At 40.6% G+C, this 27,980-nt stretch overlaps 3 protein-coding genes across 5 annotated transcripts; all 3 read left to right on the top strand.

Annotated features, from left to right (window-relative positions):
- Positions 1–203: 203 nt before the first annotated feature.
- Positions 204–13,388, top strand: lancl1 (LanC antibiotic synthetase component C-like 1 (bacterial)). 3 transcript variants are annotated; one of them, XM_057829473.1, is made up of 11 exons: positions 204–405; positions 517–618; positions 695–812; positions 6,288–6,498; positions 6,947–7,094; positions 7,181–7,327; positions 7,402–7,584; positions 8,912–9,088; positions 9,190–9,262; positions 9,343–9,458; positions 12,932–13,388. In XM_057829473.1, the coding sequence occupies exons 2-10, from the start codon at positions 529–531 to the stop codon at positions 9,417–9,419; spliced, it is 1,224 nt and encodes a 407-aa protein (XP_057685456.1). In that variant the 5' UTR covers positions 204–405; positions 517–528; the 3' UTR covers positions 9,420–9,458; positions 12,932–13,388. The 3 variants fall into 3 exon arrangements, with proteins under 3 accessions (XP_057685456.1, XP_057685455.1, XP_057685454.1); XM_057829472.1 differs by having other exon boundaries at positions 514–618; positions 12,932–13,387; XM_057829471.1 differs by having other exon boundaries at positions 204–618; positions 12,932–13,387.
- A 1,227-nt stretch (positions 13,389–14,615) lies between these two features.
- mylz3 (myosin, light polypeptide 3, skeletal muscle) lies at positions 14,616–17,159 on the top strand. Its single transcript, XM_057829475.1, has 6 exons — positions 14,616–14,761; positions 15,031–15,058; positions 15,748–15,891; positions 15,977–16,147; positions 16,223–16,300; positions 16,379–17,159. Exons 1-6 carry the CDS (start codon positions 14,759–14,761, stop codon positions 16,405–16,407), a joined length of 453 nt encoding a protein of 150 aa, XP_057685458.1. The 5' UTR covers positions 14,616–14,758; the 3' UTR covers positions 16,408–17,159.
- Positions 17,160–18,744: 1,585 nt separating this feature from the next.
- On the top strand, positions 18,745–25,810 carry acadl (acyl-CoA dehydrogenase long chain). Its single transcript, XM_057829433.1, has 10 exons — positions 18,745–19,065; positions 21,637–21,954; positions 22,040–22,204; positions 23,423–23,489; positions 23,993–24,157; positions 24,239–24,340; positions 24,413–24,526; positions 24,590–24,717; positions 24,785–24,871; positions 25,345–25,810. The coding sequence occupies exons 1-10, from the start codon at positions 18,980–18,982 to the stop codon at positions 25,436–25,438; spliced, it is 1,326 nt and encodes a 441-aa protein (XP_057685416.1). The 5' UTR covers positions 18,745–18,979; the 3' UTR covers positions 25,439–25,810.
- The last annotated feature ends 2,170 nt before the right edge of the window (positions 25,811–27,980 follow it).

Here is a 27,980-nt window from a genome sequence, read left to right as displayed (position 1 = left end):
GTAGGCCTGGGCTTTATGGGAATTATGCACTGGAATAGCATTAATGTGTATTTGTTCAACGTATGGCCCATCCCCCACTTCTCGGTTTTATTTTTGTATTTTACTGCGTTTGTATTGCTTTCTAGTATTACCTGCTGAATGTTCTAAGAGCACGACCGCTTACATGTGGTGCTTGTTCTCGACCACGATGGGGCAGTAGAGTTCCACAATGCACCAATCTACTCTGGTTCCTAGATGGAGGAAGATTGGACGTAAACATTAGCGGTCCTGCAGTCGTTTTATTGGAAACATTGAAATAATTACTTACTACTACTGTTACTTAAAATTATTACTTCAAACTAAATTATTGTGCATGCCATTTTATTAGCCTTAGGAAGTGCTTTGACCTCTTTAGCTATTACGTGGGTGGGTGTTTCTAAACGCTATAGTTAGCCTAGCAGATTCACCGCTTTGCTGTTTTTACAACAGTCCCTTCACATTTGAAGCTTTGCGTTTGTGTATTTAAATTTGAAGCAGGCCGAAAGACAGATGGACACAAGAACCTTCAAGAATCCCTACCCGGACTATGACGCCGGCAGCCCTGAGATTACACAGTCGTTTTTTGACTCTCATGGCAAGGTAATCCGCTCATTGTGGAAATATTAGTGTGTTTGTAGGTTTAATGAAGTGAATCAAACATGATGTACGTTTCTAGCTGACACCTGCGTTTGCTCAGCGACTGAGCAACAAGATCGAAGAGCTGTTGGCTGTCATGGAGAAAGGGCTCAAGTCTGCCAACCCAAAAGATTGTACCACTTACACTGGCTGGGCAGGTAAATGCATCTTTGATCTGCTGTTCCAGGTGACGTCATGTTTCAAAGTGCAAACCATAAAGCAGTTGAAATGTGAATTACAGCCAGTGTTCAGCTGTCCTTGGATTAGGGTGTCAATTTCTACAACGCACTGGACTTTGGCATGAAAAGAAAATTTTGAACACCGAATTTAAGCATACTCCCCACAACAATACAATTTTCTATAGACCCCACTCACCAACGTCACACAATGACGTGTCGCTGTATCCGGCCACCATATTGTCATTGTTTATCCGTATTCTCAATGGTTTCAATTTGTCGTGCAATTTATAGTGCAATTCATGGAAGCCCCGGTGCTTTCAGACGCTGTAAACTCATTGGATCCGTTGCATAAAAGGCGTTATGTGGAAAAGCTTCAGTCTATCCATTCGCCAGATCCATAATTGATGCCTAAATCGATATTCTTCGACCCACTGTCTTCGCCATCTCTGCCTGACATCTGCTACCCAGATATCTACAACTATCTTGTCCACACAAAATCAGCCTATTCTCACGAAAGTTTGAGAAACTTTAAGAGCAGCACTCTAAGCAACATTACCCTGTATGACCCTTTACTTTCAATTTTCTAAAATGGCGACAATCAATTAAAAAAAAGTTGACTGCGATGGCTGACGCTTCAAGGATAGGTGGATATTGGACTGCGATGGCTGACGCTTCAAGGATAGGTGGATATTGGACCATTTCTTCAATAAAACACGCAACAACTGTGTCTGCCTCATTTGCAAAGAGACAGTCGCTGTTTTCAAGGAGTTCGATGTGACGCAATATTACCAAACAAGACACGCTGACATGTACGACAACATTACAGGGAAGATACGCAGCGAGAAATTATAGCAACTTGAAGCTAGTTTAATTTCACAGCAGCAGTATTTCGCAAGAGCCCGAGTGTCGAAAGAGAACGCCACAAAGACGAAATTGTTGAAATTATGAATTTAAAAAAATAATAATGAAGAATATGTGATACACAGAAGGGCTTGCTAAAATTTGTTTAAATATATTGTTCTATGTAAATCAGCCAATGTAGCCCCCCGCATTTTTACCACACCAAATCTGGCCCCCTTTGCAAAAGGTTTGGACACACCTGTTTAACTGATGATCCGTAGACGAGGCCAGCTTCTTTCACTTGGTACCAGCAAAATATTATTCAAAAAATAATGATGGTGGAAGAAATAAGCATCTTGAATTTGAAACTGTATGTTGTCGGCGATTAGCCTCGCAATGATCTTAATTGTGGTTGTCAGCCCAAAACCTTCTAAATATATATTAAATGCATCTTACCAGATATAAAATGACTACTACATAATCTGTGGTGATCGTTTGGTGCCCAGTTTTCTCGTCGAATTGCAGCAGTCCATCTCGCTCTCCTCTCCGGGTCTCTCGGAATACGGTAGAACTTCAGACAGTAGACAATAACAGGCCTAGCTAATGATACAGTATAATTTAGCTTTAGCAGTATGTCATCTAAACTCTTAGTAAATAGCCGCTTGCTTGCAATTGCGCTATGTATACATGTTTATGCAATTAAGAAAAGTTTTTTTCATCACAACAAACCTATGTCTTTTTCAAGTTTCTGCTCCTCTTATTTCTTTTTCTTTCAAGAATGCGACCCGGAGAGCTTTTGTCTTTTCATGACGTCATCACCGTAACATCGCTCAATTGCAGAGGCTAAAAATAACATCTTCAGGTAACTCACTGGTCTGTGGTGGGGTAAGTGAGATTAGACACTATGGTGAAATTACCCCATCACAGGAAACGGTGAAACGGGCAGAAAGCGCATTAGAAAAATCATTTTATTATTTAAAGGCTTATTAAAGTTATTACTATATGTATTGTCAATCTTTTGATTTATTGTCTTGTATATTTTTGTAATTACTGCTATCATCAAATATTATTTGAACATTTTTCTTCACGCCCTTTTGAACACTGCGACACCCCTAGCATTTGCCTAACTCGCCTTATGGACCGCACGGGTTCGACAATGGCGGCAGGCAGGGGCCCAGCTTTTGCTTGGTGGAAATAGTCACCACTTCAAGTGTGTGTCCTTCAAACACAGGAATATTACTGTTCGTTGTATGCTCTGTCCTGGAGACAAACTGCTGTCTGCCTTTAATAATCCAAAATCAAAACGTGAAGAATATTTGGGTTCGCAGCACGGCACATTGAAGCTCAGAGTGGACTGATAGAGCTAAAAGTGCAGCAGGTCCGATGAAAAGGTCCGAGGAGAATTGGGGTGTGTGTGTGGGGGGGGGGGGGGGGGGGGGTTTGAAGGTGAAAAGAAACCTTTAAATTGGATGCCCAAATTTGAAATCAGAAAAGGTTTTAAGGGACGTATTGTTGTAGCAAGCATGAAAATCTCTCACCTTTCGGCGATATTCGCCGTTTTGAAGTCAAAAAGGATGACCTACGTGGATTGTGTAGATCCGAGGAGAATATTTTTAAGGGGGTGGGGGGCTCGGGAGATTTTTTTTAATGTCAGACGCTGGGTCTGCAAGCAGGGAAAATGGCACAAAGCCAAAAAAGCGCACCAGAGTGGCCAAAACATTGACTTATTTCAACAAACAACGGAGGGTTCACTGTTGTCCTGTCTCTTCAATGCCAAGCTTGGCTGCACGTTGGCGGTGAATGAACATCTAAAGCGCCGTCACCCAGTTTGTATGTCCATCTAACTAACTAACTACATGTTTTATTGAAGTTGCTAAGACTGTCGCGATATGCAATGAGTCCATTTATCGTACGGTAAATAAAAATGAAGGCGGTAATTTTCATGGCTGCGTTTTATCGTCTTTGCGTGCGTTTACACGTGCGTTTTGATGGCTTATGAGACTCAAGTTCCTTTCACAGAAGTTTATTGGTCATCAACACGCCGTAGAATTAAAGTTCAAGCATACAAAACAAGGAAACATGTATATTAAACATTGTAAACGTTAGCATTGCTTCATTGAGGCTAATGGGGGGAAAAAAAGACACTCTAATTTAGCCTGCTATAAAACATTGGCAGTCTTCTCCAAAACGCAAACTTGCGGTTAAAAGGTGACACTTCAAACATGAAAAATCGCTGTTTAACAGCATTTGCAAATGAAAAAAATGATTATTGACACCACATGCAATGACGAAAAGAGCTTTTTTTGCGGAGTGTAAAGCTAACTGTGAGCGGTTTGGCGAACGTACTTCCGGTAAACATTTCAAAATAAAAGGCAAGGCAAGGCAAATTTATTTATATAGCACAATTCAACACAAGGCAATTCAAAGTGCTTTACATCACATGAAGATCATAAAAATCACATTTAAATCAACACAACGTAGAAACGAAGACAAAAGATCGCATTTAATCACAGAATAAAAATAAATAAATAAAATAAAAATAAAACAACTACTACAAATAATAATAATTGAAATCGGCAATGGAGATAAAAACAAGAGGAATAGAAAGCAGGTAGATTGAAATATATAGACAGTTATAGATATGCAGTGCTAAACAAAAGCGTTTTTAGCCCTGATTTAAAAGAGCTAACAGTTTGAGCATACTTCAGACGTTCGGGTAACTTGTTCCAGAGGTGAGGAGCATAATAACTAAATGCTGCCTCACCCTGCTTGGTTCTTGTTCTTGGAACATGCAGAAGACCGGTTCCAGACGACCTTAGGGATCTAGACGTCTCATAGGACTCTAACAAGTCAAGCATGTATTTTGGTCCAAGGCCATTAAGTGTTTTGTAGACGAGCAGTAGTATTTTATAGTCTATCCTTTGACTTACTGGAAGCCAGTGTAGCGATTTCAAAACTGCTGTAATGTGGTCCAGCTTCCTTGTATTTGTGAGGACTCTGGCTTCAGCATTCTGTACCAGCTGCAACTTCCTGACTGATTTTTTATCAAGACCTGTAAATATACCGTTGCAATAGTCCAATCTGCTGAAAATGAATGCATGCATAAGTTTTTCCATGTCTTGTTGAGTCAGAAGCCCCTTAATTCTGGTTATATTTTTTAGGTGGTAATAAGCGGATTTAGTGACGGACTTTAAATGGCTATCAAATTTTAGGTCTGAGTCAATAATTACGCCAAGGTTTCTGACTTGATTTGTAGCTGTAAGTGACATTGTGCTAAGTTGGCTGCTTATCTTTGACCTTTCCTTTTTTGGCCCAAAAATGATCACCTCTGTCTTCTGCACATTTAACTGGAGAAAATTCTGGCACATCCATTCATTGATTTGATGAATGCATTTGCTCAGGGTGACTAAGGGACTATAATCATGTGGGGACACAGAAATGTACAGTTGTGTGTCATCTGCATAGGCGTGATAGGAGATGTCATACTGTTCCATTATCTGAGCTAACGGAAGCATATAGATGTTAAATAAGAGTGGTCCAAGAATTGACCCTTGAGGGACTCCACACGGGAATTTGGTTCGTTCTGACTGATGGTTTCCGATTGACACAAAGAAATCCCTATCATCTAGATAGGATGTGAACCACTGAAGAATAGTGTCAGTAAGCCCTACCCACTGTTCCAATCTGCTGAGTAGTATGTTGTGATCAACCGTGTCAAATGCGGCGCTGAGATCCAATAGTAGCAGAACAGATGATTTGCCTGCATCGGTATTCCGACGAAAAGCACATCATGTTCGTCATATAAATAACGATTTCTGGAGTTAATCCCACATACTTCAGAATTCAGATTCTACACTAAGAATTGCTTTGAAATGACACCCTTTATAAAAAATCTGATTGGCAATGATTACTATACTATTATACATTGTAGTATACTATAATACTAATGCTAGATTTTTTTTTTTATTGTTTTGAATAATGTTGGAAAGGCGAAGTCAGTGTTCTGAATCTGTTTACATTCAATTTTTTTGCACTAATTAATGCTATCAGTATTTGACCTCATTGTTTATTTGTGATTTATTGTTGTTATTTACATGCTTATTCGTACTCTAATAAACAATTTAAGTGTTCCAAAATGTTTTTGTAAATTAGTAAGCTCCATCAAAAATTTCATTGCTAAATTAGTTTTTAAAAAAAAAAAAAAAAAAAAGGGAAAAAATTATCAGATTAATAGTAAAAATAGCTGACTAATCGGGAGAAAATTGGTCGTTTGAGACAAGTTGTACAGTGTACCGGAACATATTTCCTCCACACCCTTCTCACCTTTTTAACCCCTGACCCATTTTCATGCCCTTTGTAGTCAAAGGAAGAGGTCTGAGTGAGGAGGAGACAGTTGGCTCAATTTTGGAGGACTTTGGAGGATGAACTGTATACAGTTGTATGATGGTGTAATTATTTAGTCAGAATGTGATGAATGCTTTGAAGAAAAGATTAAGTGAGAATCCAAGCCTGCTTGTTTTCGGTTTCATGGTTGATATGTGGTTCAAATGAAAGCTTGCAGTTGAAAAGCCAATGTTAAAAAACACTATATGTTATAAATGTGTTTTCATCCAGGCATTGCATTACTCTACTTGCACATCCACCGCATATTCAAGCAACCGGCATTTCTCCAGAAGGCTCTAGAATACGTCGGCCTTAGTCTGAAATGCCTGACACGGCGCCATGATGTCACATTTCTGTGTGGTGACACCGGACCACTGGCTGTGGCTGCTGTGGTGTACCATCAGTTGCAATTGCCCGGGGAGGCCGACGAGTGCATCAGAAGGTCAGTCTCTGATTGAAGAGATCGAAACAATCCACAATTTTCATACCATAATTATGTAGACTCAAAAATGTCTTTTGTTTTCTTTAATTGACACTTTTTAATATGATTAACATAATTTATTAACAAGTCCATTAGATGTAAGGCTGACTCTAGAGCAGACAGTAATCTAGAATTTTGGTGCCATGCTGGTGGGTGCGACTTGGAATTCCCACAGTGGCAGGTGGTTTTAGCAACTGCCCATCTATAGCTGAGCGAAAAATAGCAAGCATTATTATTAGCAGTAATATATTTATTCGCTCCCTGCTTTGCGCTCAGTTTATTTCTTATGTTGCAAATGAGAACCCTTGCTCAATTTATTGTTTAAATGTTCTTTAACCATCTCCACAACTGTCATATAAATCAAGAATATTTACACCCTAAACCCATTTTCAATTGTTAACTCTTGCAGACTGCTGACTTATCACGAGACAGTTGTGAAAGGTTCTGGTGGGATGCCAGACGAGTTGCTCTATGGTCGGGTGGGTTACCTCTATTCTCTCATCTTCATCAACCAGCATCTCGGCACAGACAGAATTCCATTACAGCACATCCAGCAGGTGTCAATTTTTTTTTTTTTTGCAGTTTACCTTTATTGGCTCTTTGTTGTAATCCCTATTAGCAACCATGTTTGGTTGTCTTTCAGGTCAGTGAGGCCATTTTAGCATCAGGCGAACACCACAGTAGGAAGTTGCACATCCAGAATCAGAGCCCCCTGATGTATGAGTGGTACAATGAGCAATATGTTGGTGCGGCCCACGGATTGGCTGGCATTTACTACTTTCTCATGCAGGTACAGAAAGCACCATTTTGCAAAATATAGCAAGAAACCTCCTGTTTGACTTTACCCTTCTCTGACACCGACAGTCTGGGTTTGTTGCGTCAGAGGACAAGGTTCGCAAGTTAGTCAAACCCAGCATTGACTACGTTCGCCACATTAAGTTCCCCTCAGGGAACTACCCTCCCTGTGTCGGAGATGGTCGTGACCTGCTGGTGCATTGGTGCCATGGCTCTCCGGGCGTCATCTACACGCTCCTGCAGGCATACAAGGCAATTGTTGCATTGTTATCATAGTATATCATAAAATTGTGTGTGACTGTTGAATAGCAACAATATTGTTGAGCTGTAACATGTGATACATGAGGTTGGAACGTCTTGTATTGGACGAAAATGGAGGTCAATATATAAAATATCTTGGTTTTTTGGGGGGAGAAAATTGGAGAACCGGACAAATAACTGATCTTTTTCTAATTGGAATGTTTTCACACAGTTGGACAAAATGGGAAATATGGAAGGATTAGTTCAATTTAAAATATGAGAAATAGGAGTGGGAACCTCTTGGTACCTCACGATACGATACGATTTGCGATACAAAGCTTACGATAACGATGATCTCATGATATGGCGATGCAACGATTATCGATACATTGGTCAGGAAATCAACCTAAGATATTCTACAAAACGACTAATAGACAGAAAAACAAGCTTCTGTTCTGAATTGGAATGAGTTTACAACTAGTCCATTTGAACCGGGATGGTGTCCCACTTCAGATTGAACGTCTATGGCCATCAGTGGCAGCAAATGCTAGGGCAACGAGGGAATTTTGGGCCAATTCAGATCATTACCATACTGATTTTCAGTCACTTCCTGAAGTTCCTGTTGATTTTGGGGCATTTTATGAGTCACTTCCTGTTGATTTTGGGGGTACAGAATAGGAAGTGGCCCGGGAATCTCCCAAATGAATAGGCAGTGACTCAAACTCAACAGGAAGCGACCTGTATATGCACTAAAATGAACAGAAATTGACCTGTAAATGGCTTAAAAATCAGAAAGAGTGACTGTGAACGCTATGGTTTCGAATGAATGAACGTTTGTTCGGCCCTCCCAGTCTAAACGGATTGGGCGTCGAGCACCATCAATGGCAGCCATATAGTTAACTAAGACACTATTATAGTGGAAGATTTTGATAGCAACTTGTTAGGTCCTTTTTTTTTTAACATTGACACCTTTTTAAAACGATATCTCGATTCTTGGCAGGAGCATATCGATAACCTTTTGGGATACAAAGTATCACGATATATCACTATTTTGATATTTTGTCACACCCCTAATGAGAAATATTTTCATGGAAAATATGGAATTGTAGCATGTCTGCCTCAGAGTTCTGAGGTCAAGCTCATGCTTTCCTGTGTGGAGTTTGTGCGCGTTATCCCCGTACCTGTGTGGGTTTTTCAAAATGATGTCCTGTATGAGACTGAATATTTTAAAGTAGGAATGGTTTGAATTTGTGAAGAAATGTACTGTAAATAAGCGAGTATACCTTCTAGTTCTTTTGCCACAAGATCTATTTTAATCATTGAATTCTTGATGTTCCAGGTGTTTGGTGATTCTCAGTACATAGAGGATGCGCTTCAGTGTGGTGAGGTTGTGTGGCGCTGGGGTTTGCTAAAGAAAGGTTACGGGCTGTGTCATGGCGCAGCAGGAAACGCTTATGCTTTCCTGGCTCTATACCGGCAAACACAGAACCTCAAGCACCTTTACAGAGCGTGCATGGTTTGTACATTTAAATGTCTTACCGACACAGACAGAGCTGCTTCCTTAATAGACAGTACATGGCATACATTTCTGGGCATTGAGATTTTGTCTTTGTTCAGTTTGCAGACTGGTGCATGAACTACGGCTCACACGGCTGCAGAACACCAGACACTCCCTTCTCACTCTTTGAAGGTATGCGTTTTAAAATAATGTTCTAAGAATATGAGTCACTGACAGAAAGGAGCTTTAAGCAATTATGTCACTTCCCATAGGCATGGCAGGCACCATCTACTTTTTGGCTGACCTCCTGCAGCCCACACAAGCACGTTTCCCAGCCTTCGAGGTGTGATTTGCCTAACCGTGCATCCCCTTCACCTCAAACCCACAGGTAGATGTCCTGCTGTCGCTCAACAAGAATGGATGAGTCTTCTCAATTTCACAGCTTAGTTTCCTTACTCTAATACAGGGGTGCCCAATCCCGGTCCTCGAGAGCCCCTATCCACCTTGTTTTCCGTGTCTCCCTCCTTTAACACACCTGAATCAAATGATCAGCTCTGCAGCACCCTGATAACGATCCTGATTAGTTTATTCAGGTGTGTTTGAGGAGGGAGACATGGAAAACAAGCTGGATAGGGGCTCTCGAGGACCGGGATTGGGCACCCCTGCTGCAATACATTGGAATCCCCTCCTAATAGTCGCAACTATTCAGGCATGCAAACTTGCCACCTTTCAGCGAAATTTCGCCGTTTTGAAATCAAAATGGGTCATTCTTCTGAATCACGTAGATCCGAGGAGAAAAAAATGGGGCGGGGGGTCTGTCAACGAGCAAGTGAAACCGTTAACTTCAAAACCGTAGTCCATGCTCAAAACTACACTCTAGTCCAGGGGTCCCCATCTGCCGGGCCGCGGACCGGTTCCGGTGCGCATTTGCCACCGGGCAGCACAGAAATAATAATTTAATAACGACCGCATTTTGGCTGAATTAACCCTGTGCCCCTGCTTAACACACTAATATCCCTGTTCACTCTAGATATAATACTACGGGATAGATTAGAATGTCGTCATAGAAATCCATTGATTGGACTGCTAACAGTACATCTTGTTTGTGTATATAATATATTTATGTGCGCTTGTCCTCGATAATAACGTATTACTAGGCCGCGGGCGCAGCACATTTGTTCCCGGAAATAATTAGCCCCCACACGAGGGAAGATGACTGGAAAACAGCTGTTTTTGGAGATATTTTTACGGCGAAAAGGGTACCTGACGGGCCTACAACCTCGAAGACCCACGAACGGCGAAGGAGTGGATTCGTGACCCATTTGTGAATAAACCAAGTGATTCCAGCATGTCTGTGCAACAGGAGGATCAACTTGTAGATATCGCAAATGACGGCGACCTTATTAAACGTACATTTGAGACAACAACTATACCGAGGTTCTGGATTAAAGTCATTCCGGAATATCCTGACATCGCTACGAGAGCATTGAAAACCTTGCTGCAAGTTCCACCATTGTATCTTTGTGAAGCGGGCTTCTTAATTAATGCTTAACGACAAGGCGAAGTCGTTAATGGTGAGAGCGGTGTGCAGTTTTTGTGTGCAGCTAACATGGCAGAATGTATCTGTGGGGAACATTTCTACAAGTCCTTCCATGATCAAACGTAAGTTAATATTCCTTTCTTTCAAGAAAGTTTGTGTAGTGTTTACTTTGGAATCGCTGCATTTGCACATTTTGTGGCTATGTTTAACGTTACGCGCATGCGCAGAACCACATCATTGCAATTTTTGATGGGTTGCAAAATTTGTCAGAACGCCGGTCCGTGAAAAGAAGGCCCAAATAACACAGGTCCATGGGGCAAAAAAGGTTGGGGACCCCTGCTCTAGTCCGATGACCTAGACCTATCACCGCCACTCTCTTCTCGTGACAACAAATGACTGACAATAGTGAGAGACGGGAGTACAGCTGTTCTCTGCTTATTTTATAATTTAGATTTGGTATAATTTGCTACTTAATGCGTCTTATATGTTCTGATTTCAGGATGACAGATTTAGACTTGTATATGTTAAATTATTATGTACTGTGTTTTAGAGCAGAGCGGTAAACCAAAAATTTACCGTCACCGAAATTCTTCACGATGACCGACGTAATTTTGACCATGTCGGTAAAGTCGGTAATTTACTAAAACAAGAAAATATAGTCTTTTTATCCCGCTTTGACGCTGTGTTGTTCGGCTATGTTCATTCCCCTTTAAGAAAGCAGACAGTGTGCTTACGTATGGAGTCACGTGGTTTTCAGGAAGGCAATCAAACAGAAGCCCGGTAGGCTAACGCTAGAGGCTAACGCTACAAGTAAACGGGATGGAGTCGGGCTTAAGTTAGCTTCGCCAAACTTTCACCCGACATTAAGTAAACTCTTGGCGGGTTCCAGACGGGCTTTCACCCGCTGTCCTCCCTGGTTCTCAAGATTTTAGGAGAGGATGCTTTCAGTGCTTTCTTCTGGTAGCCAAGCCACAGGCTAACGCTAGCAGCTAACAACGGCTACAAATGAACGTGAAAGAGTCGGACAGCGGCTCTAACCTTGTCGAAACGGCTGAAATTAATGAGTGGACTGGGCACGGACTTCATGTAGCAATCATCATGTCGCGTTATTTGGCATCTCTGTGTGATTTCTCTGAAAGCTTTCATGATGGTAAAGCACTCAGCGTAAAGTATAATCCAACAGTGAAGCCTATATATAATATGACAGTTTAATGGCCACAGCTATTTTTCCTGTATGTGTTTGGTTTATTCTGCCATCATAAAACCTTAAATGCTTCATTGGTATCAGAGCAGTACAGCTTTAATCTGGTTGTGTCTGTGTGGGGGGTGCATGTATTAAAAAAGGTTTCGGGGAAAAAAACAAAAAACAAAACTGAAACCTTGACGTAAACACTTGTGTTGAATAATTATGTCACAGCAGCCATTACCAATAAGTTGTCTGAAGTGTACTGTTAAAGCTGCAAGTCATTTGTGTTAGAATGACATGTTTGCACAGTCGTCATATTGATTTTTATAATGTTGTACATTTTTCAAGTCATACAAGCTGTTATAAATGTTCACACTAGAATTCTTATTGTTTACAAGATTTTTTTTAATACTTAATGTTTAGACTGCATGTGCAATTGTTAAATTGAAAGCTGGTTAAATAAATTTAACGAGAAACGGTTACTTTGTATTCCATGCATTGATTCAAATTTTCAAATTATATAGCAGTCTGCTGGGGTGAATTTATCGTCATTTATCGTTATTGAGGTAAATCTGCTCAATTTATCGTGATACGTACTTAAGGCCATATCGCCCAGCCCTGCTGTGTTTAATTCAAGATGTCTCTGGTTGCACTATGAAATGCACTTTTCCGCGCACGCCGTGTGTCCATGTTACTTTGTCACCTTTTTCACCCCTAACCAGTTTGCATGCCTGAACTATTTATAATGCTGCGTTCAAACAGGCCGCGCTTTGGCGCACAACAACGCGTCGCTTGTGCTACGATCGTCTCCAAACGCTGTTTTGCATTTACATCAACCTATTACGTCGCCAAAAGTTGAAGTCTGTGTACCCCGAACAAATTCCAGTTCACGTAACGTAAAAATAAGTACTATAGTGACATTAATCTCGTAATTTTACGACTTTTTTTATTTCAATCTCCTAATATTACGCCAAAAATAGTTTTGTGTTGATAAAGATCTTAATTTTATGATTTTAATACTGTAATGTTCAAAATATTACTTAATTCTCTGAATATTATGACTTTAATCCTATGCATTGCTTCATTCTCGTAACATTGTGACTTTAATCTCCTAATATTTTGACTGTTCTTGCAGGTCTTTTTTTTTTTTTCTTTCTTTCTTTCTTTGCTTTTGCTATTTGGATGTTGAGGATGGTTCCGGGCTTCCGGCTCTAGCAACTGAAGTGACGTGAATGAGAAAACATATTTGTTTGGCTGCTTCCTCGTCATCGCTGAAATCTGTCGCCGAAAGATCAACTCAGGCGTCTTCTCTGCAGCGTGAAAATTCAACATCTTGAGGGCACGGGCTATCTGGTCAAACTGGCGACATTGGTCGCGCCTGACACGTGTCGGATGCGAGCCCGTCTGTCGCCCTTCCACGCGTGATTACATTGACTTTGTCTGGGAACCCATCGCGCAACGAGAAAAAAAACGCGGCAAGTCCGAACGCAGCATAATTCTTGTCCTTTATTATTTACACGGCTGAGAGTTTGTCTTCTGACAATTCTGATGTTATCTATTTGGCATTTTTCTGTCATGAATTGATCCTTTGCAATGTCTGAGTAATAAATCAAGTCATTTTTCACCGCAGCTCTCGTTATTGTGCTGTGGCACAAACCACCACAGGGTGGCATCATGGAAAGAATTCATTTGCACCATTCAAGTTATACCAATTTCATGATGGTTAAAGTTGTCACTCACGCCTTGATTCAAATGGGATGGTAAAATGTTATATAATAGTGTGTTAACAGTTAGGTCAGGCAGTGAGCAGGTCCTATGGCTTGTGTTACGCTTCTCCAATGCAACATATGGCTCAACAGTTCTCTTTTCCAAATAAGGCTCACACTCTATAGACTCCCCCAAACGCCACACGGCGACACAATGCCACGCTCTTTTTTTAATCCTTGGGCCTTCTCCATGACACTGGTTGGAGAGTTCGTGTACTTGCCGAGTGGGAGGGGCCGTGCCAGAGAAGCAGGAGAAGAGTTCTCTTTCCCCTCCTCTTCATCTAAGAAACCAAACACCTCAGGCAGGAATGGTTAAAAATAGAGCTCATCTGTGCAGGGGCGTGTGCTCTTTGGGTTCACCCTTTCATACAAATACCCTCATCTTTGGATTACGCGTGTTTTAGGGTTTATGGCGAGGCATCATCCGTTACTACACATCACTCTGTGATTTGTTCGCAGACTCAACTTCGTACGACCTTCAAAACCAACTCTAAGGCCTTTTTTAACGTCCGAGTTTAATATGTATGTTTAAGAAAGATTGACAAAATCACCCATTGTAGTGGAGACCAACAGTCACAGGCTGCGACTCAGCACCATGGAGAGCGCTGGTTGTGATAGAAACTGCTGTGAGATTTTTAACACCGTTATTGTCACGTCATTTTCTGTTCATGATCATACAATTCCTCAGAGGACAAAATGAAACACGGTTGTATCTTGTTGTCAATTAATCATAGGAAGAGGGTCCAACTCCCTGGTGTTAAAAAAAGGTGTAAATGATCTGTCTGGGTCTGGAGGCCTTCTGAAGAGGGTCACTAGGCTGCATGCTTTTTATTCATTTTCACCATTTAAGTCTTTGAAACAAGACTAAAGCAGACGCTATGAAATACTTTTCTAGGTCAGAAGTAGAGTTTAACATTTTTTCAAATATTAAGGCTCAATGTCTTGATCCTAAAAATAGCCATGTCCCCTTCTAAAAGGCCTTCTGCTACCACGGCCAGGCTGCATCGCTCACCTCTCTGTTTGCCCTAAGAAAGTTAAAGATGTCCCGGTGTGTCATCTGAGTCGCCTCATTAGCATGTGTGACATCACGGGCCTGGAATACATAAGACCGCACCGGAGCCAAGGCTCAGCACCACTCTGTCTCGGGACTTTGGCCTCTTTTTTTCTATCCTCTCCTGCGTCTCCAACTCTCCAACATGGTGTGTACTCGCTTGTGTGATGATCTTTTCGGGTGGGGCGATGGTACCTATGCAGATACTTTTGGATGCTTTTCTATCAATTTGGATTCAATCTTTTGGAAAATTATAGACATTTTAAATGGTATGTTTACTTAGAGCAGAACCGCATGATTGTGATGTAGACATTAGATTTGAAAAAGTAAAAAGCATAAGCACATTTTCAGTGTGAATCTTGATGGTTCCATTATATTTTATTTATTCGTCTTTTTGTGTTGATGAATTTCCAACAGACTGAGTTCACAGCGGATCAAATTGAGGGTAAGTGAGGAAGTTTTTTCAAATCTCATTTAATAGTAAGATTGGGGTATGCCGTTTTTCCCATTGACTATAAACTGCTCCAGTTGCCATGGGAATGTAAGTTATGTCTATTCTGAGCCGACCCGGCCTTTCCCTGTGAGCCACACTGTTAACACCAGGTGCCATGGTTTAGCATCCGGACTTGATTAGCAAGGTCACTTTACATTCAGGAATTCGAATTGCGATCTTCACCACCATTGAAATCCATTGTTAATTTAGTTTATTAATGTGATAATCATCCAGCGGAAACAAGATGGCTGTGTTTGTTGGTTTTAAGATTAGCAAACAGCACCCTGAACTCCCCAGTCAGCATTTTTAAGTTTAACGCTAAACTCGCCCTGCCTCTAACTCTATAAGGCAACTGTTGGAGGTGGGGGGGATCAGTTTGCACCACCCATGGGGAGCAATAGAGAAGGGGTGGGGGCGGTGTGTGCTACAGCTGTTGCAAAATAACATAAAAGCGTCATCCATCTCGATGGTCTGATGGCCGAAAATAGATCACCTCCGCCTCTCTTAGCCTTTCCTGCCTGAGCCAGCATGGCACCACATAGCTCTCATGGTGGCAAACATTGATATCAAATAAAAAAAGGTTTTGTTCCTTTGAATCTCAGTAGGCGTAAAAAAAAAATCCCATGTTCTCTCCTCCTCAGACTTCAAGGAGGCCTTCGGTCTCTTTGACAGAATTGGTGACAACCAGGTGGCTTACAACCAGGTGGCTGACATTATGCGCGCTCTCGGCCAGAACCCCACCAACAAGGACGTTGTCGCTATCCTGGGCAACCCCACCGCAGAAGGTAGGAACATAAGCACTCATTGTGTCCTTTCTAGACAAAATGGCAGGTGTACTTAATGCCTCTTTACTTGTGACGTCACCTGCAGACATGGCCAACAAGAGGATCAACTTTGACACCTTCCTGCCCATGCTGAAACAGGTGGACGCTCTGCCCAAGGGTACATACGACGACTACGTTGAGGGTCTGCGCGTCTTTGACAAAGAGGGCAATGGCACCGTCATGGGTGCTGAGCTGCGTATTGTGTTGTCCACCCTGGGTGAGTTTCATCCCGCTTTCCCTAGCACCCAAATGTCGTGCAGCCCTTTCTGACGTGGAAATGTGCCACCAACAGGAGAGAAGATGAGCGAGCCCGAGATCGATGCCCTCATGGCAGGCCAGGAGGATGAGAACGGCAGTGTTCACTATGAGGGTACGTTTCACAGTCATATTTAAGCCTTGTACTTCTCTTTCTTGAGTATTAAAGCTCGTGTCCCTCTTGTAATTTCAGCTTTCGTCAAGCACATCATGTCTGTGTAAGCGGCCCGCAGCAGGAGCGTGTTTAGGACATCGGACACTGTTTGGAAGACCAACAAGAAAAGACAAGGACTTTGTTCAAGGGATGTTGAAGCGAACCCAACTTGTTTATTTTGTTCTCTTTTCCGTTTCAACCCTCCTCTCTCGGGACATCCCCTCTCCATTGTAGACCACATCATTTAACTCCCACCCGGGGCATGTCGCCACTTGCCGCATGGGGTGAGGAAACGGGGGAGCAGGGGTGACCGCTCATCAAGTGAGGGCCGATCCCTCCCTTCCCACCGCCACCTCATTCAGTCGAGCCATCACTGGCCCAGCAGTGCCAAAGGCCCTGTAGAATGGCAGTGGACTGACTGCCAAACTCTCCCAGCTCCCTGAAAACCGTTATTTATTTTCACTCTGTTCACTGCAGAATAAACTTTTACAAAGTACATCCCAGCTTAGATTGTTCTTTGATCTTTCATTCACAATGTCAGTAAAAGAAATAAGTTGCAGAAAATGGCCGTATCCAGAGAAATTATACTTAATATCCAACAGGCACATTTCAACAAATTAGAATGTCATTTTGTTTATTACTATTATTTTTTACAGATTTAATAATCATGCCGAAAGTCATTTATTAATTGTTTCTATATTATGTATCTAAATCAAATTTTTGAAACTGGTGAATTTTGGTCTACCCCAACTTACCCAAAGACAGCTCGGATAAGATAATGAAAACAAAATGCTATACAAAGTGGGTAAATGGTAAATTTTGTGTTTTCATTAGCTTTTTTTTTTTTTAATATGAAATATTTTAATCTGTGTAGTATGTTTACACTAAATCTCTGCACCTCATGAACATTTAACAAGAACATTTACAAACAGTAAATTTGGTATTTTGGACAATGGCTTTTTCCAGTATGCATTCTCTTAAAGTGACCAAAATATTTATTGACAAATTGGAAGGAAGACTTTGAGGCTTTTAAAATGATTAAAAGACATGTATTCTGTAACAATGTGAAGGGGGGGGGGATTGCATTAGAAAAAAAATCCCTGCACTGCCTGCATGCTTCTAATGAGTTTTGGAGACGTGGCGTGACGTCAAGATTGAATCCCTAGTAAAATTTGTACTCATTGGCTGCCAGGCAGTGATAGACAATCGGGGTAGCCCTCCGAGTTAAAATGGATTGATTTGACGTCTCTCGTCGTCAAGTCATATGAGTCTAATGTTCACTAAAACAACCTGAACATGCCAGGGCAAATGTGTTTGTAAAGCACAATTCAACACACGGCAATACAAAGTGTTTTATATCAACACATGATGATCCACAAACAGATAAAATGATTCGTAAAAATCACATTAAATCAAAACAAAAGTTAAAAACAGACAATTGGAATAGGAAATAAAAATGATACATAAAAATGACATTAAAGGCCTCAATGTTGAGTGACTGACAGTTAACAGTACAGTAATAGAAGAGTGATTCACAAAGTGTGGCACATGTAATTATTACTAAATAACAATGTTCACACTTGTTTTTTGGGGGGGACTTCAGTACAGAAAGGGGTGAATGATAACAGGAGTGTTACGACACGGACATCCTTCCAGTGGTTCACAAAAGAATCCACTGAATTAAAAACATGCATCCAATAAGATAGACATCAAAAGACATTATGAAAAAGTCCTCAGTTCTTTGGGACACACATAGCACTGCTTCATACCGTGGCAGCCTAAAATTCAGTTGTATTAATGCAATTACGGAGAATGATGTTGTTTTCAAATTTCATGAACAGGACATTTAATTATTTAGTTAATGTTTTAATTTCTTGTTTTCCCCTTTTGTTTTACTACACTAAATTCAAGTGCAAGGCTAATGGTCAAATTGTGTATAATTTTCCAATAACCTATACATTATGCCCACTTCAGCAGACAGTGTTTTTTGTTTGTTTGTTTTTTGTAGTACGTTTTTTGAGTCTTCAAGTCTTTAAATAAAGTCAAGTTACGTAGTTCAAATGGTATTGTAGGCACACAGTTGACAATATAAATAAATAAATACAAGTAATGGTATAAATAGTTAAACAACAAAACATGATGACATCACCTGATCTGGGCAAGGAAAATTTCAAATACCCCATCTTTTGGGGAGAAGGGACTTCAGATGGGGGAGACGAGATCCTCCTTTCACGATGAACAGACAGCGAGAGATGCCAATTTACCGTAGTTTGCGATTTAATGCAACGCCGTTTTTCACCACTAGATGTCAGGGTTTATCGATGATCCCAAGTTCCGTACCAAAGTACTTTATGAGAAGAAGAAGGCGTCCAACTCCGAGAAAAAGCAATCCAATAGAGGTACCACTCTGTTGGAGCTATAACGATGAGAAGCACCGTAATGGATTAAAATAGTAAAACTATATTACCTTTTTTTTTAAATATTATTAAGGTGTTTTATATAAAATAGAACAACATTTTATTTTATCTGATATTACTTTAGTATATACACATCAACAGAGTGATACATAACAGATACAGATGCGATCACGCACTTCTTGAGTTATTTTCAACATTGAACAATATCGCTTGCCTTTTCGCAATGTTTGTCAGACGTTTTGTCAAACTTCGTTGTGACTTCAGAGAAATCTACCGGTCAGGACAAATTCTGCCAGCAGTTGCAGTAAGGTAAATGTTGAGTAGTTATTAGTTCCGACTTGTAAAACTTTGCACTTTATGTGCAATATCGCCATAGAAAGTTCAAATCGGTTGACGTGTAGGACATGCATTATTAAAATTATTATGATTTTTAATCAATGTTCCTAAATGGCAATCTTCTTTCGTGAGTTTCAGTTCTAGTCGGTCACGGCGACCTTTGAACACTTTAGACACACAAACTTGAAATTGAAACCTAGAGTTTGGGGGGGGGGTCTTTTTGGGGTCAAAAATACATTGACAATGTAGTCCAACCAACCAGGAAGAAAGTAAAGGGGTCAACATCAACTTTTGTAGTGTACAGTACAGTATAGATACGATTCAATTAAGGCAAACTAAACAAAGGACTTTGACACCTATACCTATTAGCTACAGATACAGATGGACACTAGCTATGAATGTTCATACAGTACTTGTTTTATTCAGGAAGATGATGTCTATGTCGTAAACGCGTGAATGGCAACAGAAGGAGGGTTACAAAAAAACGTTTTGTGTACCACTCAGGGCCAGCCCGTGGCACAGGCAAACTAGGCGATTGCCCAGGGCGGCATCTAGTGGAGGAAGTTGCTGTTAAAACTATGTAACCCATGCAAAAGGCCAGTTATACTCCAGAGCACAGGTGTCAAACCGATTCCAGAAAGGGCCAAGTTGGTGCTGGATTTTGTTCCAACCGATAACGCGCAGAGAGTTTAACCAATGAACTTCCTGCTGAAACAAGCAGCACCTGACAAAGTTTAACTGATTACACATGTAAAAGATCTAATTGGTGAAGAGGTGTCCTCTTCATTGGTTGGAAAGCAAACCTGCACCCACTTGGCCCTTTCTGGAATCAGTTTGACACCTGTGCTCCAGAGCAACACTAGGGACAATGCAATCACATTGGAGTATTCGGACACTCATTGAATATGACGTCTTTTACCAATGTCAGTGCTTCTGAGCTAATTTGGATGAAACTTAAAGAAACACTAGGGAAATTTTCAACCTTATAAAATATTTTCAAACTATCACTATGCATTGTGTGTGTGTCTTTTTTTTTCTTTTTTTTTTTTTTTTTTTCTTTTTTTAATATTTATGAATTTTAATATAGTTTGTGTTTTATTTAGGAATAACAATAATTGCATTTCAGTAGGTGATTTATTAGGATGTATTGTCACTATGGTTGTGGTTGAATAGGTTAAAAAAAAAAACAATTTATGAGACAATATATCGCCTACTAAAATTTGTAATCGCGACAGGCCTAGATATGACTGACAACTGGTTGAATGACACTTCTGTTATGGCCTGAGGGAATCTGTATCACTCTCAACGGCACTATTTGAGGAGGGTAGCAGCAACCCTGCCACACAAAAAAATGCCAATGTGCTGACTGCTTTATGGCATACGTCACTTCCCCCTTTCCCTGTTGGTTATAAAGACTGAAGTGATTTGAATGGTTTCGTGCGAATTCTGCAAAGATGGCAGAGCAACAAAAGAGGTGAAAAGTTTTGTCCGAGGAGAAAAAAAGGGGAGGCTACCAGAATAAAAGGACAATCAAGAATAAACATTGGCCCGGCTTTCACTCGCTGACGGGGTGACGTGGCTCAGTGGTAGAGTAATTGTCCCCCAACCCAGAGGTTGTGGGTTCGATCCTCCGCCCTGATGAACACGTCTAAGTGTCCTTGAGCAAGACACTGAACCCCACGTTGTTCCTGGTGTTGCGTCACCAGTAGGTGGATGGTGAGATAGTGTAAAGCGCTTTGAGCGCCTTGAAAGGTGGAAAAGCGCTATATAAATGTAACACCATTTACTCGCTGGCGTGACCCTTACCCGAACTCGTCGGGGGGGTGGCGGGAGAATACAGTACAGAATTTCTTATTTTCAACATACTCATATGATATTGTTTCGCCGCAACTGGATTCTTTACCTCATCACTATTCATCCTCCACACAGCCGCTGGAAAAAATTTTCGTTCAATCCAACTGTAGGCGATAGGGAGATCATTCGATATTGTGCGCTGGTCCACCTGCGCCGCTAAAATCAACCAAAACTGGAAGTTCCCTAGTGTTGCTTTATGTCCAGAATAAATAAATGAATTGACAGATACACCAACTGCCGCAGGGTGGTGTTGTCAGCCGAATTCAAGGTGAATTCTGCGGTCGCTTGTTGAAAGAAGTGAGTGAAATGGGTAATATGTGAAAAAGCCACGTACTAACCAGCTAATGTTACCTTGTGCGAGGGTTGACGTTTGAAAAGTCGTCAATATAAGAATACTGAATCTGATTTAGTGAGATATTTTTGTTGTTAAAATGGGAAAATATAATTTACTTTTATCATCCTATGCTGAAAATGAAAGTACTGACTTTATTAATAATTATTAATTTATTATATTTGCCATGGGATGGAATGGGTAAAGGAGATCCAAGCTTTACTTTTGCCTAGGGGACCAAATCACCACTGACCACGCTTGTCGTCACATCAATGATATTGTCCATGTAGACTCAAACTCAACACCTTGTCTAGCGTTCAACTTTTGTTTTTTGTAAAATAATGGATTTTTGCATCCAGATTGCAGCACAGTGATGCCCAGGGACTCAGTCATCTCGTCCCCTCCTCTCGTCCAGAAACATCCAAGGCAAAAACCCTGATGGACATTGGCACACGCCGGATTTTCAATGAAGACCATGACATCTTTAGGCAGAGTGTGCGGCGTTTCTTTCAAGAAGAGGTAGTGCCGCATCACACAGAGTGGGAGAAGGCAGGCCAGGTAAGCAGGGAGTTATGGGAAAAGGCCGGTGAGCAAGGCCTGCTGGGAGTTATGACCCCAGAGGACTGCGGAGGTATTGGCGGAGACCTGCTCTCAGCAGCTGTAACGTGGGAAGAACAGTAAGAGGAAAAACTTAAACATTGATGAAATTTAACAAAATATCATTTTTCTCATATGTGTCTCCTCTTTGTTTTCATTCACCAGAATGTACTCTAATTGTTCAGGACCAGGTTTTGCGCTTCACTCTGACATTGTCATGCCCTACATAATCAACTATGGCAGTAAGGAACAGATTGAACACTTTGTTCCTCAGATGATTGCTGGAAAATGCATCTGTGCCATTGCCATGACTGAGCCAGGAGCGGGCAGGTCAGACTTAGGATTGTGTAGACCAGTGATTGTCAAATGTTTTCAAATGAAGTACAGTACTAGCTAGGCCTGAACGATATTCGAAAAAAATGATTGTTGCGATTTTTGGGGGGTTTGCGATATATTGCGATATTATATTGCGATATTAAAAAAAGAATATATATATATATATATATATGTTTTTTTTTTTTTTTTTTTTTTTTTTTTTTTTTTTTTTTTTTTAAGAAATTTGCACTAGATGACTTGAATAGCTGTTTGGAAAGACTTTGGATGACTCACCATCACAACAGTGTACAGTGATCCCTCATTTTTCGCGGTTAATGGGGACCAAAACCCGCCGCGATAAGTGAAAAACCGCGAAATAGCGGATCCCCCCCACACACACACACACTTTTTTTTTTGTGTGTGTGTGTGTGTGTTTCGTGCTCAGTGTATTTATTCAGATTTAGCATTAGACATGTTTTTTCTCACTTTTTCCCCAAAAGTGATTTTAAAAATGTATATAAATAAATGATTTTTAAGCACTTCAAATGTCATAATTATTATCAGTTTTAAACATAACTGTTTTTTTGAACAAGAATAAAGTAATGTAGTAGAAAAATGCATGGCTCTATTAAATGCTTCTGTTTATCTACCTTAACTGTGACTCTTGGAGTGACATGTAGAAATTTCAAACTCTTCATGATCACTTCTGGCATTTATTTTATATGTCTCAAACGTCTCCACACACACACACACGCACACACACACACACATTCATTCATTCCAGCGCGGCTTCCTTGCAGAAACTGTTTAACAAGTTAAACAATGATTGACACATTGCTCCGCTTTGAAGTCCGGTTCTTTGGAAAGATCAAAGACAACGAGCATCGTTAACTTGAAGAAGCAAGTGCTGCAGTGACTGAGATGAACCAAGGGCTGGGAGAGGGAGGTTGTGAGGCTTGCGCAGAGCAGAAAGCAAGGCGTATGTGGATTAAAAAAAATAAAAACTATCGCACGTGCTTGCGATGGGACTATCACGTACGCGCACATCGCGATGGCGATGTTTAAACCACATATCGTTCACGCTTAGTACTAGCTCACAATTATGCTGGTGTCTAAGTACCAACGTTATAGGTCAGTCTTGTGCTATTAGTTTACCAAAATATGAGAATACTGTCACACTGCAGTATGACTTGCCTTCCTCGCACTTTGAAAAAGCTTTCATGACCTTTTCAGTGACCTTCAAGGTGTGCGGACATACGCTAAACGTGACGGGAGTGACTGGATCCTCAATGGCAACAAGGTCAGAATGTTTTTGCCAGGAGTGTTCAATGTGGCAAAGTACATTTTGTATTGTTAAATGCTGGTCAGGCTAGTGTTTACACTGGATAATGTGCAAAAAGCATGATAAGTAACCAACACAATAGATATATAAAAGGGTTACGTGTAATTTATTCTACTCAACACCATTCAAATTCCCTATTTAAAGTTTGCCTTTAAGCACTGTTCTCACTACAACAACAAGATTTCCTGTACGTGCAGTGATAGTAGCTTGATTGAGTTTTCAAAACTGAGTTTTTAAAGGTACAAGGGGTCGTATGTGGGCAAAATGTTTACATTTTTGCTTGAATTAATAACATTTTCATGAAATTGTTCCCATTGAGAGCTTCTAATTTTCAATATTGCCACAATTTTAAACAAACTAGTATTAAAGCGATGTAGAGCAGTAGACAACATGAAACTGAACCACTTAATGGAAACAATAGCGGTTGATGTATGTCAGACCCTGCTAATCTACCTCTGTAGGTTTTCATCACTAATGGCTGGATGGCTGACCTGGTGGTGGTTGTTGCCGTGACTGACCGTGAGGCTAAGACGGCAGCCCATGGCATCAGTCTCTTCCTGGTAGAAAATGGCATGAAAGGTTTTCAAAAAGGGCGTAAGCTGGAAAAGATTGGCCTGAAGGCACAGGTATTCAATATCACACGTTCAATCAGGATTATTTTTGTCATCTAATATGGAGCCACATGTATTATTTCCCATTTTCTGAAGGACACTGCTGAACTTTTCTTTGAGGATGTTCGGCTCCCAGCGGGCGCACTCTTAGGTGGGCTCAACAAAGGTTTCTACTACCTAATGAACGAGTTGCCGCAGGCAAGAGTACACACAGGTGTGCATGGTTTTCGTGAGGTTTTGGCTTTGTTTATTGTTCGGATCTCTGTTTAGGAACGTCTTGTGATTGCAAACATGGCTATCGCGAGCTGCGAATTCATGTTTGAGGAAACCAGGAGCTACGTGCTGCAGAGGAAAGCATTCGGAAAGACAATTGCTCACCTGCAGGTGTGTACCATGGACTTTTGCAATTTATCATGCTTTTAAAGCTAAAATAAATTTATGAAACAGACAGTGCAGCACAAACTGGCAGAACTAAAAACCGAAATCTGCGTGGGCCGTGCGTTCCTTGACAGTTGCCTACAGCTACATGCTGAGAAACGCCTTGACCCATCCACTGCTTCCATGGCTAAGTACTGGTGAGGGTGCATGTCTCATCTTTTTTTGTGTGGAAGGCCAAAGCGGTGCAACTCTGTTTCTCTCTAGGTCGTCTGACCTGCAGAATAAGGTTGCCACGCAGTGCCTGCAGCTTCATGGTGGCTGGGGGTACATGTGGGAGTACCCCATTGCTAAGTAAGCACTCAGTTGACCTCACAACGTCTCCTTTCACAACATTCACTCAAATTTTGAGGCCAAATGCATGCACGCAAAGTTCACTTTGACATTTTATTAAAACTTGAATTTACTGAATACCCATCAAGCACTCAGAAAAAAAGATACAACAACTAGAAGGATGCATCAAACTCTACTCTCTTTAAAACAAGCAACAGTTGGGCTCATAGTAAGATATTCACCAAAAACAAGTCTGTTTATTGCTACTACAAGTTACAATTAAATGACAAATAAAACATTTAAGAAAAATAATTTTGTGTTGTGTACTTGGAACTTTAATTTGAATGCCAACTACAGTAATGCTAACATAATACAAAATGGGCTAATCAATAGCCTCTTAAAAAGTATATTTGAACAAAATTGGACAAACACAGGCTTAACTTTTGACAAAGCCAAACCTAGACGGTTTCTGAAGTCTGTCTTTGTGTTTACAGGGCATTTGTAGATTCTCGTGTTCAGTCCATTTATGGAGGAACGAATGAGATCATGAAAGAGCTCATCGCACGGACCATCGTCAGCCAGAAATGAGCCAGAAACCCTCTCAACCTGTTTAGGTGGCGTACCGTTGAAAAATGTGCAAACAAAAAGATAATATAGACTAAGCAAAAAACTGGGAGTTGAACTACTAATGCAGAATGTTCAGAAGACAACAGTGCTCATTGTTCTAAAACTTTTCATTGTTCTAAAAAAAAGTTTGTGGTTTAATCCTCATTTTGTTTGATTGTCAATATAAAATATCATTAAGTCAGTTAATTGGTCAGACTCATTCTATACATAAGTGTTTTCTGTTTACAATTGATATAAATAAATTTGCTATAAAAGCAGTCTTAGTACGAAACATTTATAGATGCATACTGAATTAATGCATTTAATTTTTTAGGGAAATACTATCAAAGTACTGTAAAGCTATCTGCCTTTTAAAAGTATTAATACATTTCATAGCAAATACAGCACTCCACAAAGTACTGAGTCACACAGCAAGAAAAGAAGATTCTTGGGAGAAAGCATATCAATTAAAAATAGTAATAAAATTCTAGACCTCTAAATTGCATTCGAATTGAATCATGGGCGGGGAAATATTCACTCTCTTTGTTGATAGTAAAATGTGAAAACAAAATTTTGAGAGAATCTTCCGACTTGATATAATTTTTGTTTACTGTCCCTTGTTGAAGTGTATCCATCTTATGGTATCAGAAAGTGGCAAATCACATGTAATGTTAATCATTTGACGTACACTCCTTTTGGCACCCCTGCAATTCTGTCAGATAATGCTCAATTTCTCCCAGAAAATTATTGCAATTATAAATGCTTTGGTAGTGATATCTTCATTTATTTTGCTTGCAATGAAAAAACACAAAAGAGAATTTAAAAAATTAAATCATTATCATTATACACAAAACTCAAAAAATGGGCCGGACAAAAGTATTGGTACCCTCAGCCTAATAATTGGTAGCACAACCTTTAGACAAAATAACTGTGAACATCCGCTTCCGGTATACATCAATGACTTTCTTACACAGGTCTCCTGGAATTTTAGACTATTCTTCTTTGGTCAGCTGATCCAGGTGTCTGAGATTTGAAGGGTGCGTTCTCCAAACTGCCATTTTCAGATCTCTCCACAGGTGTTCTGTGAGATTCAGGTTTGGACTCATTGCTGGCCACTTTAGAAGTCTCCATTGTGTTCTCTCAAACCATTTTTTAGTGCTTTTTGAAATGTGTTTTGGGTTATTGTCCTGCTGAAAGTCCCATGACCTCTGAGGGAGGCCCAGCTTTCTCACACTGGGCACTACATTATGCTGCAAAATTTGTTGGTAATCTTCAGACTTCATGATGCCATGCACACGGTCAAGCTGTCCAGAGTCAGAGGCAGCAAAGCAACCCTAAAACATCAGGAAACCTCCGCCATGTTTGATTGTGGGACAGTGTTCTTTTCTTTGAAAGCATCATTTTTTATTCCTGTAAACTCTATGTTGATGCCTTTTCCCAAAAAGCTTTACTTTTGTCTCATCTGACCAGAGAACATTCTTCCAAAACGAATTTGGCTTTCTCAGGTAAGTTTTGGCATACTCCAGCCTGGCTTTTTTATGTCTCTGGGTTAGAAGTGGGGTCTTCCTGGATATCCTACCATACAGTCCCTTTTCATTCAGATGCTGATGGATAGTACGGGTTGACATTGTTGTACCCTCGGGCTGCAGGACAGCTTGAACTTGATTGGATGTTAGTCGAGGTACTTTATCCACCATCCGTAGAGTCTTTCGTTGAAATCTTCCTTCAATTATTCTTTTCCGTCCACATCTAGGGAAGTTAGCCACAGTGCCATGGGCTTTAGATTTATTGATGACACTGCGCACGGTGGACTCGGGAACATTCAGGTTTTTGGAGATGGACTTGTTGCCTTGAGATTGCCCATGCTTCCTCACAATTTTGCTTCTCAAGTCTTCAGACAGTTCTTTGGTCTTCTGTCTTCATGCTCAATGTGGTACACACAAGGACACAGGACAGAGGTTGAGTAAACCTTAATCCATTTTAACTGGCTGCAAGTGTGATTTAGTTATTTCCACCACCTGTTATGTGCCACAGGTAAGTAACAGGTGCTGTTAATTACACAAATTAGAGAAGCATCACATGATTTTTCAAAGGGTGCCAATAATTTTGTCCGCCCCATTTTGGGAGTTTTTTGTCAAATGATAATGATTTTTTTTACCCATTCTTTTGTGTTTTTTCATTGCAAGCAAAATAAATCAAGATATTACTACCAAAGCATTTGTAATTGCAATCATTTTCTGGGAGAAATTGAGCATTATATGACAAAATTGCAGGGGTGCCAATACTTTTGGCCAGCAGTGTATGCTAACTTGAAGCTGACAAATGCTGTTTTGTAGTGGTGAAAGAAGCAGGGACCTGGGTAGCCTCCAGAGATTATGACAAACTTCTAAATACCGTAGGTAATTTTAAGTTTTGGGTCAGGATATGATTTGGTTGTACAAGGGTTGGGCATCAGTGTTGCTAGATTGTGGCTTCCTTCCCAATTGGGCTATTTTCAAAGACACAGAGTGGGAGAAAAAGACAT

Source organism: Corythoichthys intestinalis, chromosome 2 (genome assembly GCF_030265065.1).
Source record: "Corythoichthys intestinalis isolate RoL2023-P3 chromosome 2, ASM3026506v1, whole genome shotgun sequence".
Lineage (NCBI taxonomy): Eukaryota > Metazoa > Chordata > Actinopteri > Syngnathiformes > Syngnathidae > Corythoichthys > Corythoichthys intestinalis.
The sequence above is the reverse complement of the archived record's forward strand: the minus strand, read 5'-3'. Positions and strand labels throughout refer to the sequence as shown.